The sequence below is a fragment of the Cotesia glomerata genome, linkage group LG10 (assembly GCF_020080835.1).
Source record: "Cotesia glomerata isolate CgM1 linkage group LG10, MPM_Cglom_v2.3, whole genome shotgun sequence".
In the NCBI taxonomy this organism is placed as follows: domain Eukaryota; kingdom Metazoa; phylum Arthropoda; class Insecta; order Hymenoptera; family Braconidae; genus Cotesia; species Cotesia glomerata.
Window position 1 is genome coordinate 2,897,183 of NC_058167.1, and position 14,795 is coordinate 2,911,977.

Genomic DNA, 14,795 nt, shown 5'->3' on the forward strand with positions numbered 1-14,795 from the left:
TTTTATTTTTCTGACATTTATCGTAAGCTACTCTCCTAAAATGAATGAGTGGAATTTTACAGTGAAATCAGTAAATTCCAGTTTCCTGATAAGAGTCCTTTTTATTATCCTGAGAAGTAACCTGGAAGTTGTCCTATTTGTTTTCCTGATAAGACTCATTATTACCTTGATAAATAGCCTGGTCCTTATCCTGTTAGTTTTCCTGATAAGGTCCTTACTATTACCCTGTAGCCTCGATAAGCAGCCTGGGAATTTGTCCTTTTACTTTACCTAATAAAAGTCCTTATTTTTATCTTGATAAGTAGCCTAGAATTTGTCCTTATACTTCGTCTGATATGAGTCCTTTTTATTATTCTGACAATTGACTTAGAATCTTTCATCTTTATAATTTACAATAAATTAATTTTTATCTTTGATTACCTATCCATTCATTAATCCTATAGCTTCTTTAAATTATAAAATTAAGTTTAAAATTGAGTATTTTATTTTATTTTATTTTTTAGGCGCGCAGTAGCCTATCAGATCCGGCCCTTGCTTACCAAAGCATTGGATCGGGTTCGAGTCCGGCGTACACCAATGAATATTTTCAATATTTAAGTGTATTATACTGCTCAGCCCAAGAAATAAAACGAGTTCCAATCTCAAAAGTTTACCCCCTAACGTAGTCGCTCACGACCTTAGTAGTTTATGCGACTTTAAACAAAATTAAGAAAAAAAAATTTATTTTAAAGGTTACATTTGTTTAAACTCTTAAAAATTAGAATTATTTAAAAAAAGTAAACAAACAAAAGTAAAACCTGAAGTTGGAAATCGCAACGCAGCCAAATTTATTATTTATTATTTTGTATTTTTTTTTAAATGTTAAATCTCACATCTGATTGGTCAACGAAAATTTTGAATAACTCAAAAACTACTCAAAATTTTCAGTAACGACTAAGAAGTTTTCTGCTCAGAATCGTTTTCTCTATTCGAATATCTTCGCTGTAAAAGTAATTTTGGATCACCCTGTATTTCGCGCTGTCCAGCTAGACCCTCACGTGGCTGTAGTACCCGATGCCTACTGGACTCTCACGTTACTCTATCTACTTCGCGTCGTTCCCTGGACCTCTAACGCTACTCTAACTTAGTTCGCGCGGTCTCACGGACTCTCACGCCACTAAGCTGGACCCGGACGTGACTACACACGTTGTCCACACAGTGCACGCTGTCCTCCAAACTTCACGCTACTCTAAGAGAACCACCCCGAAGCCAGAGGAGTATACCATGAAAATGAAACCGAGATAGTCTCTTTACTCACACACAACCACACTATATTCCAATAACAATGTTACACAAATTATTTCCGACTAATACATAATTTCCAACATTGTTTCCTAACTAACAATTTCTTATTTACTAATTATCATCTCTTCTAAATATTAATTTACTGCCGTGTTCTTAATATTACGACAACAAATATTTAAAACAAGAGGTCTTCGTATCTTGAATTAATCCTAATTGTTATGTCCGAGAATTATTAAATAAATTTTAATCTTCATTTTAGTAAAATTAAATAAATCCGATAATTGAGCAAACCTAAATCTTTCCTAAGTTATTTTTATTTAATCCAAAACATTTTATTTAATCCAGTATCATTTATTAAATCCAGTTATCGACAGTGAATTTTAATAAGTTTTATCCTCATTGTAAATGTGAAATTATGCCAAAAGATTATTCTATTATATTTTATTTTGTGACCTTGAGTGTCCTCTACTCAGCGATCTCGCGCGAGACTAGATGGCTGACGCTCTCGCTCAGTCTTTCGTCTCTGTCGCAAGTTTTTAGTGTAATTTTTTTTTTGACGAATTTTTACAATTTTTATTTTCTACTCTAACTTGACAGTTCTATTGATTCTTCTATTGATTCGAATGACAATTGCTGACTCTAGTTTTAATTTCCATTCTGACCGATATTAAACAACGCGAAAAATAATTTACTAAAAATAATTTTAGATCGGAATAAATTGTTCTCTTAAATAGTTTTAATTTAGCGGTTTATCCAATTCTATTCCTATTGGCTTAAACCAAATCATTATCCAAAGATTCTCAATTAATAAATTTTACACATGGCGTAAAGATCTGGAATTAATAACCCGAACTAAATGCCTAGTATTATTAATCCCGACAGGCCTACGTGTAAAATTAGTAATGACCAAAACAAATTATTTTTTTGCTCGACGGGCAGAAAGCGTCAACTTTCAGCCCGCTGCGCTAAACGAAGTTGCCCCTTTCTGCCTTCGTCGAGCAAAAAAATAGTATACACTCCACGGGAAGTAAATAAGAAAGCCTCAGATCACATGTTTGTCGACCTCGGCTTCGCCCCGGCCAACAATTACATGTGATCTGAGACATTTCTTACTTTACTTCCCTAGGTGTGTAATATACTATTCCCTAAACAAATTAATCAATAACCCGAAACATGTTCTGATATTATTAATTAATTGTTTTATAATTTTCTCTAGTATTAATATAAAATCTGATACTAAATAAAGCTAACGATTGTGACTGAGCACGAAATGGCGGTGACCTTCAGCCGACGTGTTGCCTGGCTGATGCCGCTGCCCCGAGGAATAATTAAGACTCGTAATTTGTACCTGGGGTTCTTATAATTTTAATCTGCACTCCAACGGTGAGCTGCAACTCCTAGTCTTCGGGTACTGGCGTGAATTTTCCCTCGGTGAGGTATTCTCAATTTGGCGGCAAACTCTGGTCACCAACACTAGCTCTCTGGGTATCTATTACGCCTGTATCCGCAAATCAGCATTACAAATTATCACAAGTTAAAGTTAATCTAACAAAACTGGCATTAGGCCTAGCAAGCATTAAATTAACAAAATATTATCGCTTCGTTCCACGTTGGACACGCAGAACAAAAATAATAACCTTAGCTGGATGTTTTGGAAAAATTTGCGTCTCGTCCATTCGAGCTACTCAGTCACAATGATTCTTACCAAATTTAGTTCTACACTTATTGCTCCCTCTGCTCTCCCCACTACCACTACGCCGGCTTCTCCACCTTGGGGCCTTTCTTACTAGCTCTAAACGAGCTTTAGATCACAGCGCACTGTGAGCAGTCGATAAATAACTGGGTACCGAAATAGGGGAATTTACCGAGTAACGATAACTCCGTTACAGCATTTATGATGTTTTTGAGCCCTTAGAGTTCAAAAATACAGTTTATGTGTTATTTTGAGCTCTCCGAGCTCAAAGAGATAGCTTTACTATGCTTTTAAGCTCTTCGAGCTCAAAAATCTTATTAAAGTTCGATAAAACACGATTTTTTTAATTTTCAAACTGCTATAACTTTTGAATGAATTAACCGATTTGCAGGTGGTTGGCGGCAATCGATGTAGTTTTTTGAGCTTTATAAATAATTCTAAACAAAAAAATGGATCTGAAGAAAAATTTCGGAGTTATCACAAAAAAACGCTTTTTTCGATTTTTTTCGACAACGATATCTCACGAACGCATCAACCGATTCTGAAACTTTTGGTGGCGATCGATGCGGGTTTTCAAGATTCAGAGCTGATTAGTTTTTGAGGTCGATCGGTTCAGCCAATTCGGAGATATTTAAAAAAAATGAAAAAAAAAAAACAACTTTTTTTTTTCACTTTTTTGCAATTTCTCGAAATCTACTGGTCCGAATCGGTTACAACTTATAGGAAATCTAAGTTTAGCGAAGACCTTTCGAATGACACCAACTGCGATCAAATCGGTCAAGCCGTTCAGAAGTTATAAGAGGTTTACATATACACACACACACACACACACACACACATACAGACATCATCATAAAAATAGTCAGGGAAGCTTCTTAGGGCTTCAAAACGTTGAGATCTTTTGAAACCTCGATTTTTGCAAAACGGGATGAAAACAATAACTTCCCAATTTTTCGAAAATCTTCGATTTTCTTAGCGGGAAGATAAAAATGATAAATAAACAGGTAGAGTTCGTGCGTAAAACTGCCTTATCTCAGGAGTCATCACATATTTAAGTAAATAAGCTTCACTATAAAGAAATTGCTAATAAACATACAACCAATATAATCTTTAAGACTGATTTAATTTTTTGGTTATTTCTTATTATAGTTTATATTACTTATAAGAAATAATTATTACTTATAAGAAAAAATTTTACTATATATCTTCATGTAGGCCGCAAGAGAGCCCGAGTCGAAAAATAAAACGTAGATTGAACGTATTAGACGTTGAAATCGTCGGTTGAACGTATTAGACGTTTAAATCGTCGGTTGAACGTATTGAACGTTGAAATCGTCGTTTGAACGTATTGAACGTTAAAATCGTTGGTTGAACGTATTGAACGTTAAAATCGTCGGTTGAACGTGTTACATGTTATAATCGTTAAAAACATTAGTTAAATCTTTATAACTCCACTATATATTATAGTAATATTCATTATATAGCAGTGCTTTATCATTTCCAAAGTTTATTCTTTCGATTTTCAAAACATTTAAAAAATTTGAAGTCATTGATTAGAGGACAATATAATCATGGGCTAGAGCTTGGTAAATAGAAAACTTAGCGCAATATTTATTTATTTTAGAAATTCTTCCTATGCAAAAATAAGAAAATTCTTATTCACTTTTTCTATGTATTGCTTTAAATACGAAGTTATCACGGATAAAAAAATTTGCAAACCAAAATATAGTTGCTATTAGTCTATCATTTTACAAGATTAAATAACCAATATAAATAGTATATTACACACCGAGGGAAGTAAAGTAAGAAATGTCTCAGATCACATGTAATTGTTGGCCGAGGCGAAGCCGAGGTCAAGAAACATGTGATCTGAGGCTGTTTATTTCCCGAGGAGTGTATGCTATTTTTTTGCTCGACGAAGGCAGAAAGTGGCAATTTCGTTTAGCGCAGCGGGCCGAAATTTGACGCTTTCTGCCCGTCGAGCAAAAAAAATTTATTCTATATTAAAAAAAAAAAAAAAACATTTCGAATGTTCATTTATTATGGACAACTTTTTCTGAAAATTTAAATGAAAAATTTAACGAATAAGTCAGAAAATCTCTAAGAATTAAACATGTAAAGTGTCTTTGAAATTAAGAAACTGGTTAATAGAAAATCTCTTCTGTAGTTATTTTGTAGAAATTTATTTACAACTGAAAAAAAGGTATACACTCATGAATTAAAACTAATCATTCTTTAAATAATAAAAAATTTTAACAAAAACATGAAATTATTCATTGTAATACCACCGTAAGTTTCTTACAAAAATACTGAAATAAAATTACATCCATGAATCATTGCTGAATAAAGACAAGAAGAAAATTAAAGTATCTCGATAATTATTTTCCAAGATTTTTCGAAAAAAAAATAAGTCACTATAAAAATTTTCCTCGTAACAAAATTATCTTTTTAGGTTTTACAGAAATGAGCTCGAATAAATAACAGTTTAATTTGATTCCAGCAAAAAAAAATTAGAAAAACGGTTCACCCTAAAGGCCATCCCTACGATAGAATGTAAGATTAATTAATACAATAGTGACTATTCGAATAATAAACATAGTGGTGATACTTTGAATAGCTATAATAAACAAAATATTCAATGATGGTTCTAAACAATTTTATTGAAGCAATTTGAACGATGATTAATACTTTATTTTTTATTAATATGATAATAGAAAACTTTCATCAGAATAATATTCCAAATGTTGGTTTTTTTCAATTGTTTCATCATTATTGTCATTGTTGTCCAGCACTTCGTCTTCTTTGTTTCCATCTTTTTTGTCTCCATCTTCATTTGCGTTTTCTTTGTCTTCATCTGTTTCATCTTCATCTTCCGTATAATCTTCTTCAACACTCATTTCTTCTTCATCAGAAACGATTATACGAGACCGTCTTTTATCTAAAGTACATAATATTTATTTTTATTTTAGCACTAACGTTTTCTAATTTAATTGTATATTTTTGTCTCATACCATTCTGTTTTGTTTGTTTATTTTTAGATTTCCGTAGATTACCAGCATGATCATTTATGGCCTTAGTGAATTGTTTTAGTGTAATGGAATTATCAATTTTTTTTGCCCAACCTATAAACATAATAATTGATAATGATAATTTATTTGTAAATGGTTTATTTGATTGATTTGTAAATTTCGTTTATTTTATTTTTTAAAGTGTTATTGTGGTAGTGAAAATTATATTAATTGTGATAGTTTTTTTAAAATAACGAGTATTTTTTTTTTTAATAAAAGATGTAAATCTGTTGTAACTCAGTTCGTTAATGACTCTAGATGTTAGGGCGACCTTTAAACAAACTCAATAAAAAAAAATTTTTCTTTCAATTTTTTATGCCTCCCTAAAAATTTCAATTCTCATGACTTCGAAAATATTTAAATTATTAAATAATAAAAATAGTCCTTTTAGATTTTGCAACAATAAACAAGTCCTTTTTTACCTATAAATTGTATATACAATTGTTTATAATTAATTTTTATGAGCTAGAGATAATAAAGTTCAATAATCGTTGCCATATCTTTAATACCGTATGTAAAAATTTAACTGTCAAAAATATTATTTAGAAATATCAATTACTATTGTATAAATTAATAAATTTAATGACCTAAATTCAAAAAGAATCACGCTCGGTACACAGCTAATTCTTTATTTTTATAAAAACAATTTTTTTAAAATACATTTATCGTTTTTTTTTTTTTAAGAATTTTCGATAAATGTACTTTCAATTGATTAGCATACTTATTATAAAAAAACATAATTAATCGAATTCTGCAAAAGTTATCATCGTAAAGTTAACTATCAATATTTCTTTTTTAACACTTTTTGGTGAAAATTCTATACTTTACAAGACTCTCCTAATTGTAGTCATCAAATACATTTTTTTCAATACCAAAACACGAACAGTGAAATTAAAGGATAAAATTTCTCAAGTTAAAAATATAATTTTGCAATTTGAAATTTTAAAACAATTCAACCGATTTAGTTTCAGTCATCCAACAAAACAATTTTTTTTTTTTTCATATACAAACTATGAAATTTTCAATCAAGAAAAAAAAATGTTGCTCAAAAATAATCAAAAAGGTTATTCAGCAGTCAAAATTAAAATAAATTTCTCAATGTATTCGTAAAGGATCCGCGTAGAATTGAGAAAAAAATGTATAATTTCAAATTTAAGAATTTACAAACATATTAAAATTAAAACTTATTCAACAACTTATTTGAAATTAAATCAGTTATTCCAATAGAACTAAACGCATAGTCTTAGAACTAAAGTCACCCTAGGAACTAAGCATTACTTTGCATTGTAACAGATTATACTTACAGTAAAGTCCTTTAAAAAATGTACTGTTAATTCCTGGCCGTTTGTTTGATTTACGTCCTTTGGCTGAGAAGTTAGGCAATTTCTTGCCATATACTTCATCTAGTGTTATGATCACTAATTCCCGCCAGTTGTTTGAAGCCCTTTCTTTAATGTCTGATAAAACGCTTTTACACATGTAAAAGCCAATGCCTGGCGATATTTCAACCTAAAATTTTTATTTGAATATCAGTTATATTTTTTTTAACTTATGAGATTTCTGTAAACATATTTTTTTACTTTATCCTTGCCGCTTTCAAAATACTGCATTGGAAGCTGTTAATGACAAGAAAGTAATTAAATAACATTAAATGTGTCGAATACTTTATTCAGTATAATAGTGGATAGAATGAAAAAATAAAAGTATTTCAACACTTTAATCACAATGTAATCAAGCAATTTAAATTTACAGAAAATTAAAAGAATTTGAGATCGAATTTTAATTAAAAAGCTATAATCAATTTGTAAATAACTATCAAAATAACATTGATAGTGAATTTGTAATTTATAGTCACTGTAGATATATTAAACATCGTTTAGACATAAATTTTTATGCTTTTTCTATTATTTTAATGTTATTTACAAGATCTTAAAGATTTTATTGTAACTCAATTAATCTACGAAATTTTATTCATTAACTAATTTTTATAATTTGTTAATTTCTAATTGACTCTAATCATTGGTTAATTTATTTAACGATTAAACAAGAGAAAATGAAATTGTAGTATACTCAATCATAAAAAACCAAATAAGAGAATATCATATAGGAAATAAGATAAACATTTTTTATGACTATTTTTTTTAGTAGAAAAACTCTACATGAACTCTCTCCATTTAATTTTACGGTGTATAATCTTTTAAAAATCATCACAGCTTTTGGATTTTTAAAAGATTTTTCTTTAGCTACGAAATAGTTTTTTTTTTCTTTTCTTTATACCACAAAATAGATAATTATATAAGATAACTTCACTGTAAAAACTGATTCTTTTGAAGTGTTGTGATGCTCTTCATTATATTTATGTCTCAGATTGATTGCAAGTGCCTCCACGAACTCAACGACTTCTAATGTAACTGTAATGAAAGTATTGTTAACTGTTAAGGTTTGATAAATATACAAATTAAATTTTTAGAACAGTTTTATCAGAGAGAATTTTATGCAATCAACGCACATTAATTTTGAAAGCATGAAATTCTTAAGACTTGTCTTCTCACTAATAATTACAATGGTCTACTTAATTTAAATTTTTTATTGTCGTATAACAAAAATAGTGTTTACCCGTGTAATTATCGTGTTTATTAATGCATAAAAACTTTCATATTTCTAATTACGTTTTTTGGGGACCAATTGAGAAAGTAAATTTGTCATTTCATTAGATGGTACTACTGATTTTACAACTGTAACCGTTTTTTCATTTTCATACATTCTTTCATTTTCCTGAATATTTTGAGAAACAGGTGTCTCTTGTGCATTTGTAGTAGATTGATTTACATTTCTTAAATTAATTACTTGACCAACAGGTCTTGTATGTACATTCGGCGGAAACTCATACGTATCCTGTTGATCATAATTCAGTGTAGAAATAATACTGGGTTTCGAGGAAAAATAATCATTATTTTTCTGTACTGAAGTACACAGAGTTGAAGAAGCTTGTAATTGAGTCAAAAAAGGTTGAAATTGAGGTGATTGTGCTTGGCTAGAAGTGGTTTCAAGCTGAGAAGTTGATACCGGGTTAAAGAACTCTGAACTTGAGAAGTTTGTACCGTATTGAAAGGAATTTGAAGTTGAGATGTTTTTACTGCGTTAAAAGGAGTCTGAAGTTGAGAAGTCTGTAAAGTGTGAAAAAGAACTCTGACTTTGAGAAGTTGATTCTGGAGTAGAAGAACTCAAGGCTTGAAAAGCTTGTCCCAGATTGGAAGAAGTCGACGGAATTGATGTATAGTTAGCTTGGTTGACAAATTGATTTTGATTGTGAAATGGAAAAAGTTTACTCAGAATAGGCTTTTGGCTCAGGATTTTTGTCTCAATTTTATTTCTGTTCGAGGTTTTAATACCGTTCTGTAACTTTATATTCTCGATCAATTGTTTTCTTTTATCTATAACTTCAGGATTAAATATCTTGTCAGACGGAGTTGTTATTTCACCATTTGTATTTATGAGCATATTTTTGAGATTTTTTGCATTAGCTGAAAAATTCAATAGAAAAATACTAATAAAATATTTCATAAGCAAATAAGAATATGTAGTATACTATGCAGATTAATGAAAAAGATAATTATTGAACCGAATAATTTAAAATATTTTTCTCACACTATTTTTAAGAATTGTGAGGAATCGGAGAATTAATAAAATTTTTATTCAAGTGTCTTAAAACTAAATACTTAAATTGTTTTTTTTTTTTTTTTGTTTTAATTTCAATGTAATGATATTATTTAAATATAAAATTTTTAAATTTAATAGGAGTTAAAAACAAATTTTTTCAATCCCTAAAATTTCTCAAGCAGTACTCATACATTATGCATAAGAAAATTTTAAAAAATAATTCTTAAGTCCCTTCATCTTTCGGAGCTTCGGATTTTTTACTTTCAAATTTTTAACTTAACGTCACTACACAAAAAAAGTTTCCAATTGTAGTAACCTCATACCAATTATACTTTCATAAGTTACTTTTAATGCATTAAATTTTAAGATAAAAGTATGAACAATCTATTTTACATAAAAGAGATTTTGAACAACTTCCAAGAATAATCAATTTTACGGAAGTAATTTTTTGTTGCATTATATAAATTCGCAAAAACAACTAATAACGATTACCAATTTTTTAACAAATTTCTATTGTAAATTAAATACTATTAGAAAGAAAATCTATAAACGAAGCTATATTTAAGCAAAAAAAAATTCTGTAAGAAAAATCTAGTAAGAGTATATTAAAGATTAAAGTTCTTAGCTTAGAAATTATTTATGGCAAGCAAAATTATTATAAAGAGATCATGAAATTCTATAAAATTACATAACTTGATGATTAGATTAATAAATAAACATCATAACAAACATGACATTTTTTCTCAGCAAAAAATGTGAAAATTTTAAATATATTTTATAAAGTAAATGTTACTCACTATCGATTGCTAATACTTTCATTTTAGATTTTGACGTCCGTTTTGTTTTATTATCTACCCATGTTAGTTCTGCCACAGCATGTAACTTTCGGTGTTCTTTGGGTATCTTTATCAAAGGTAGAATATCCGTTTCTTTAGTATCTATCCACCAAATCAGTGCATGTTTCGTTTTTCGAACTTTACTCATAATTAAAAACTTTTTCTATGATAGTAAATGTCCAATTATTTGAATTAGAATAATATCATTAATCTAACCTTCCGTTGCATATAATCTTTTGTTATTTAGTTTTGTTTTTTTTTTTTTTTTTGTTACTGATTAATCTGGATTGAACTATATTCACATTAGTTTATTAAAAAAATTTAACATGGATGGCGAAAATAATAGAAGCGAAGTTAATAATAATCATAATAATATGGATGGTGACGAAGATGATGGAGATTTGAATGCAAATGAACCTTTATATGATGGAGCTTCTATAAATGTTACCGAAAGTAATCTTCTAATATTAACTCTCTTAGTTAATCATAATCTCAGTATGACTTGCATTGAGGACATAATTCGAGTTATACAATCACATTGTCCTAGGCAAAATTTGATAAAAAATAGTTTGTATAAATTTAAGAAATTTTTTAATTTGCAACAAGATGATGAGATTATGGACAAATATTATTATTGCACTACGTGTAACCGAGAATTAGAATCAAAAGATCACGACTGTCCTTCGTATCAAGATAGCAAGAATTCTTATTTTATTACATTGCCGATTCAAACACAACTACAAGAAATGTTCAATCGAGACGGATTTATTGAGCTATTGCAACATCGTTTTCGAAGAGCTGTAAATAATAATGTTATTGCAGACATATATGAAGGATCTATTTATCAAAACTGGATAAATAATGGATTCTTACAAAACCCAAACAATATTTCGTTTAGTTGGTATACTGATGGCATTCCAGTGTTTAAATCTTCGCAAACAAGTATGACGCCTTTTTTTCTAACAATAAATGAGTTGCCATTTTCTGTGAGAAAATTAAGAGAAAATACTTTACTTCTTGGGTTATGGTTTGGCAAGTGAAAGCTAAATGCTTATTTATTTATGAGTAAATTTGAGAGTCAGTTCACTGAATTTGCTGAAGGAGTCAATATGAAATTGCCAAACCGTGAAGAACCTATCCAAGTTCGAGGTGTTCTGATTTCAGGCACAGCCGATACTCCAGCCAAAGCCGATTTTCTTAATTTTAAAAGATTCAATGGTGCATTTGGATGCATGGCTTGCTGTACTGAAGGTCAAAATACTGCCACTGAAAATGGATCTACTCATGTTTACCCATATGAAGATCAATTAATAATGAGAACATCAGTTAACTGCATCAACTGGTCCCAAGGCGCAACAGAAGAAAATCCTATTTTTGGAGTTAAAGGTCCTACTGCTCTTGCCAATTACATGCCTGATTTTATAGGAGGAATGGCAATTGACCGGATGCATTGCGTTGATGGAGGTATTATTAAAAAAATTATTACTCTTCTCTTCGATTCTCAATATCGTGATGAAGGCTTTTCATTATATCATATGATTGAGACTATTGATGCGCGTTTGATGGCAATTAAGCCAACAAAATTTATCCATCGTATGACTCGGTCTATTGGCGAAGTGGTTCATTGGAAGGCATCAGAGCTTAGAATATGGTCATTTTATTATTCACTTCCTGTACTAGAAGGAATTTTGAGGCCAGATTTATTCGAAAATTACAAATTCTTGATAATTGGATGTGCTATTCTCAGTTTTAATGAAGTTAGTACAGCTTTGATTGAAGCAGCGGAAGAATTTCTAAATAAATTCACAAAAGATTTCGAAGCTCTGTACGGATTAAGACACTGTTCTATTAATGTTCATCAAGTAAGGCATTTACCTAATTGTGTACGGCAAATTGGACCTTCATGGTCCAACACATGTTATGAATATGAGAATCTGAATGGATTAACCTTGAAGGCAATCCATGGAACTAATCATATCGACTCACAAGTGGCAAAGTCTCATATTAGGAACATTAGAAAAATAAGATTTACCCAAGGCATACCGGATGGAGAGATTTTGGATTTCTGCCTCAGTAGAAAAAAGCAAGTAAAAATTATTGAGGAAATTGGGCAAAGTTGTTATAGCGTGGGAACTTATAAGTGCTTAGACGAAATACCACCTAGCCTATTAGAAATGTTGAATGAAGAAAATATTGGCAACGCTACAAAAGTATTTTACTATTTCAGAATATTAAAAGACAAAAAATTGTGCATTTCAAGTATGTACCCGAAAGATCTGCAAACGAGGTCAGATGGAATCAGCTACTCAATGAACAACAATTTACATTTGGGATTAATAGAGTATTTTATAAAATTACAATTTTGCAATTGTAGACGTCAGCTATGCGGATGTCAAGGAACTCATTACGCGATTACACAACAAGTGGTTACTGAAAAATTATATACAGCAACTACCGATAATTTTACAATTAATACTTTGGGATATTTACACAAAGTTTTTCCTGCACAAAGACACTCGTTAGTTCCTATTATAAACATTAATGCTGTGTGTATAGTTATGAATTTCGAAGATAAAATGTACTTCGGTTTACCATTGAATGATTTCGAGCTAGAGTAATTCATGTAGCTATAAAATTATAATTGTTGATAAATTGAATTTAAGACAATAATTGTTTTTTTTTTTTTTTTTTTTTTCGTTTCGAGACGTGAAATTAAACTATACTAAAGTTATTGTCAGTTAAACTGAAATCATCCTTCTTTTAAAAAACTGTTCTTTTTTCAATTTTACTGTAAATGCGATGTGTTTGTATGTTTTAGTAGATTTCATAGAAATCTAACTATTGCATTGGTCCTCATGACGGAACTTTTAAAAAATTTTGCTATATTCCGACTATACTCGTCGAGCTGAGTCGGAAAATGTATATAGTTCAAAAAGTCACGTATATTTCAAAATTTTGAAAATCATAATAATTCATATTTCTTCACTTTCTTACTCGAATAACTTTTGAATGGGTTAACTTATTGAAATTTTGTAAAATGCATTTGAAAGCTCTTCAAGTAAGCTTCAATTTGAGTACCATATCATATGTGTAGTCGTAAAATTTTTTACAAATGCCAGGATTTAAAAATTTTCAAAATTATAAAAATTCATATTTTTTCACTTTTTAACCCGAATAACTTTGGAATGGGATAACTTACTGAATTTTTGTAAATTGCATCTGAAAGCTCTTTAAATAAGCTTCAATTTGAGTACCATATCATATGTGTAGTCCCAAAATTATGTCCTATTCCGCTATGCCAATGATGAAATTTGCTATTTTACTCGTTTTTTTTTTTTCTTTACTGTACACCAGCAGTAAGGAAACAAGTAACGAGTTAAAGTGAAATAAGGTTTTAGTCGCCGGTTTACTCGAAATCCATGATTTTTTTCTATTTATGATGAAATCTACTTCCATTTCGACTGCCGAATGGTCTTTTTTTCCTTGCATCTGAAAAAAAAAATTAAAGTTATTTCCTTTCTACTTTAATATTTATTTTAGGAAATAAAATTACCTTTTCCGACGACCAGATGATTTGCATGGTTTGGCTGCTCTTTAAAAATTTGTAAACAGCATCATTCATACTTATCAACTTTCATAACTAATATTCTGAGCATAAATTTTCATTGATACTATTCATTCATTGTATATTATTCGTTTGATTTTTTTTAAAGCCTGAAGACAGTGACAATTGTTATAATTTTTTGTCTTAATTGATCCCAAAATTCTTGTTTCAAACTCATCAGCCAAGTTTTTCATCTTTATAATTCTCTTTGAATAATATTGCTCTCCACAACCAAAATTTAGTTACGTTTTTTTTTTGTTTTCTAAATAATATTCTTTATTCGTCAAAACTGTCATTCGATCACTTCATTTAACCTTTGAGAAATTTCTCTAAGGTTCTATGAGAGGACGTATATTATTTAAAATTTTTCCAGTTTTATAAATACGAAAAAAACTTTTCCCAATATCTTCACTATTTTCAGTGTTAATGCATTTTGATATATCTTGATTTTACTATTATAATAGTAGTTACGCTGAACGAATTACTCGTAAGATATTGAAAACCCTGCAAGAATTAAGAAAGTTAATAAAATTTTCTCTCAAATAAATTAAAATTTTAATTTTTTTTGTTCGATCGCATTTAAAAGTGACGTGGAAAATTTTAATTTAATTATCTTGGTATTGTTAATAATAATTTTTCAAAATATAATT

General features: G+C 29.6%; 1 protein-coding gene across 1 annotated transcript; it reads right to left on the reverse strand.

Moving 5' to 3' along the window:
• Positions 1 to 5,393: 5,393 nt before the first annotated feature.
• LOC123272919 lies at positions 5,394 to 10,689 on the reverse strand. The gene is made up of 8 exons (XM_044739940.1): positions 10,503 to 10,689; positions 9,240 to 9,569; positions 8,715 to 9,125; positions 8,356 to 8,456; positions 7,626 to 7,661; positions 7,350 to 7,554; positions 5,989 to 6,099; positions 5,394 to 5,915 (listed from the first exon to the last, which is right to left on the reverse strand). Exons 1-8 carry the CDS (start codon positions 10,687 to 10,689, stop codon positions 5,677 to 5,679), a joined length of 1,620 nt encoding a protein of 539 aa, XP_044595875.1. The 3' UTR covers positions 5,394 to 5,676.
• Positions 10,690 to 14,795: the final 4,106 nt, after the last annotated feature.

Coding starts and splice junctions, on each gene's coding strand:
- LOC123272919 (XM_044739940.1), bottom strand. CDS start 10,689: ATGAGTAAAGTTCGAAAAACGAAACATGCACTGATTTGGTGGATAGAT. Junction 9,126..9,239: donor TCCAGAATCAACTTCTCAAA/GTCAGAGTTCTT, acceptor TCTCAAGTTCAG/AGTTCTTTAACCCGGTATCA. Junction 8,457..8,714: donor TCAATTGGTCCCCAAAAAAC/GTAATTAGAAAT, acceptor CTTTCATTACAG/TTACATTAGAAGTCGTTGAG.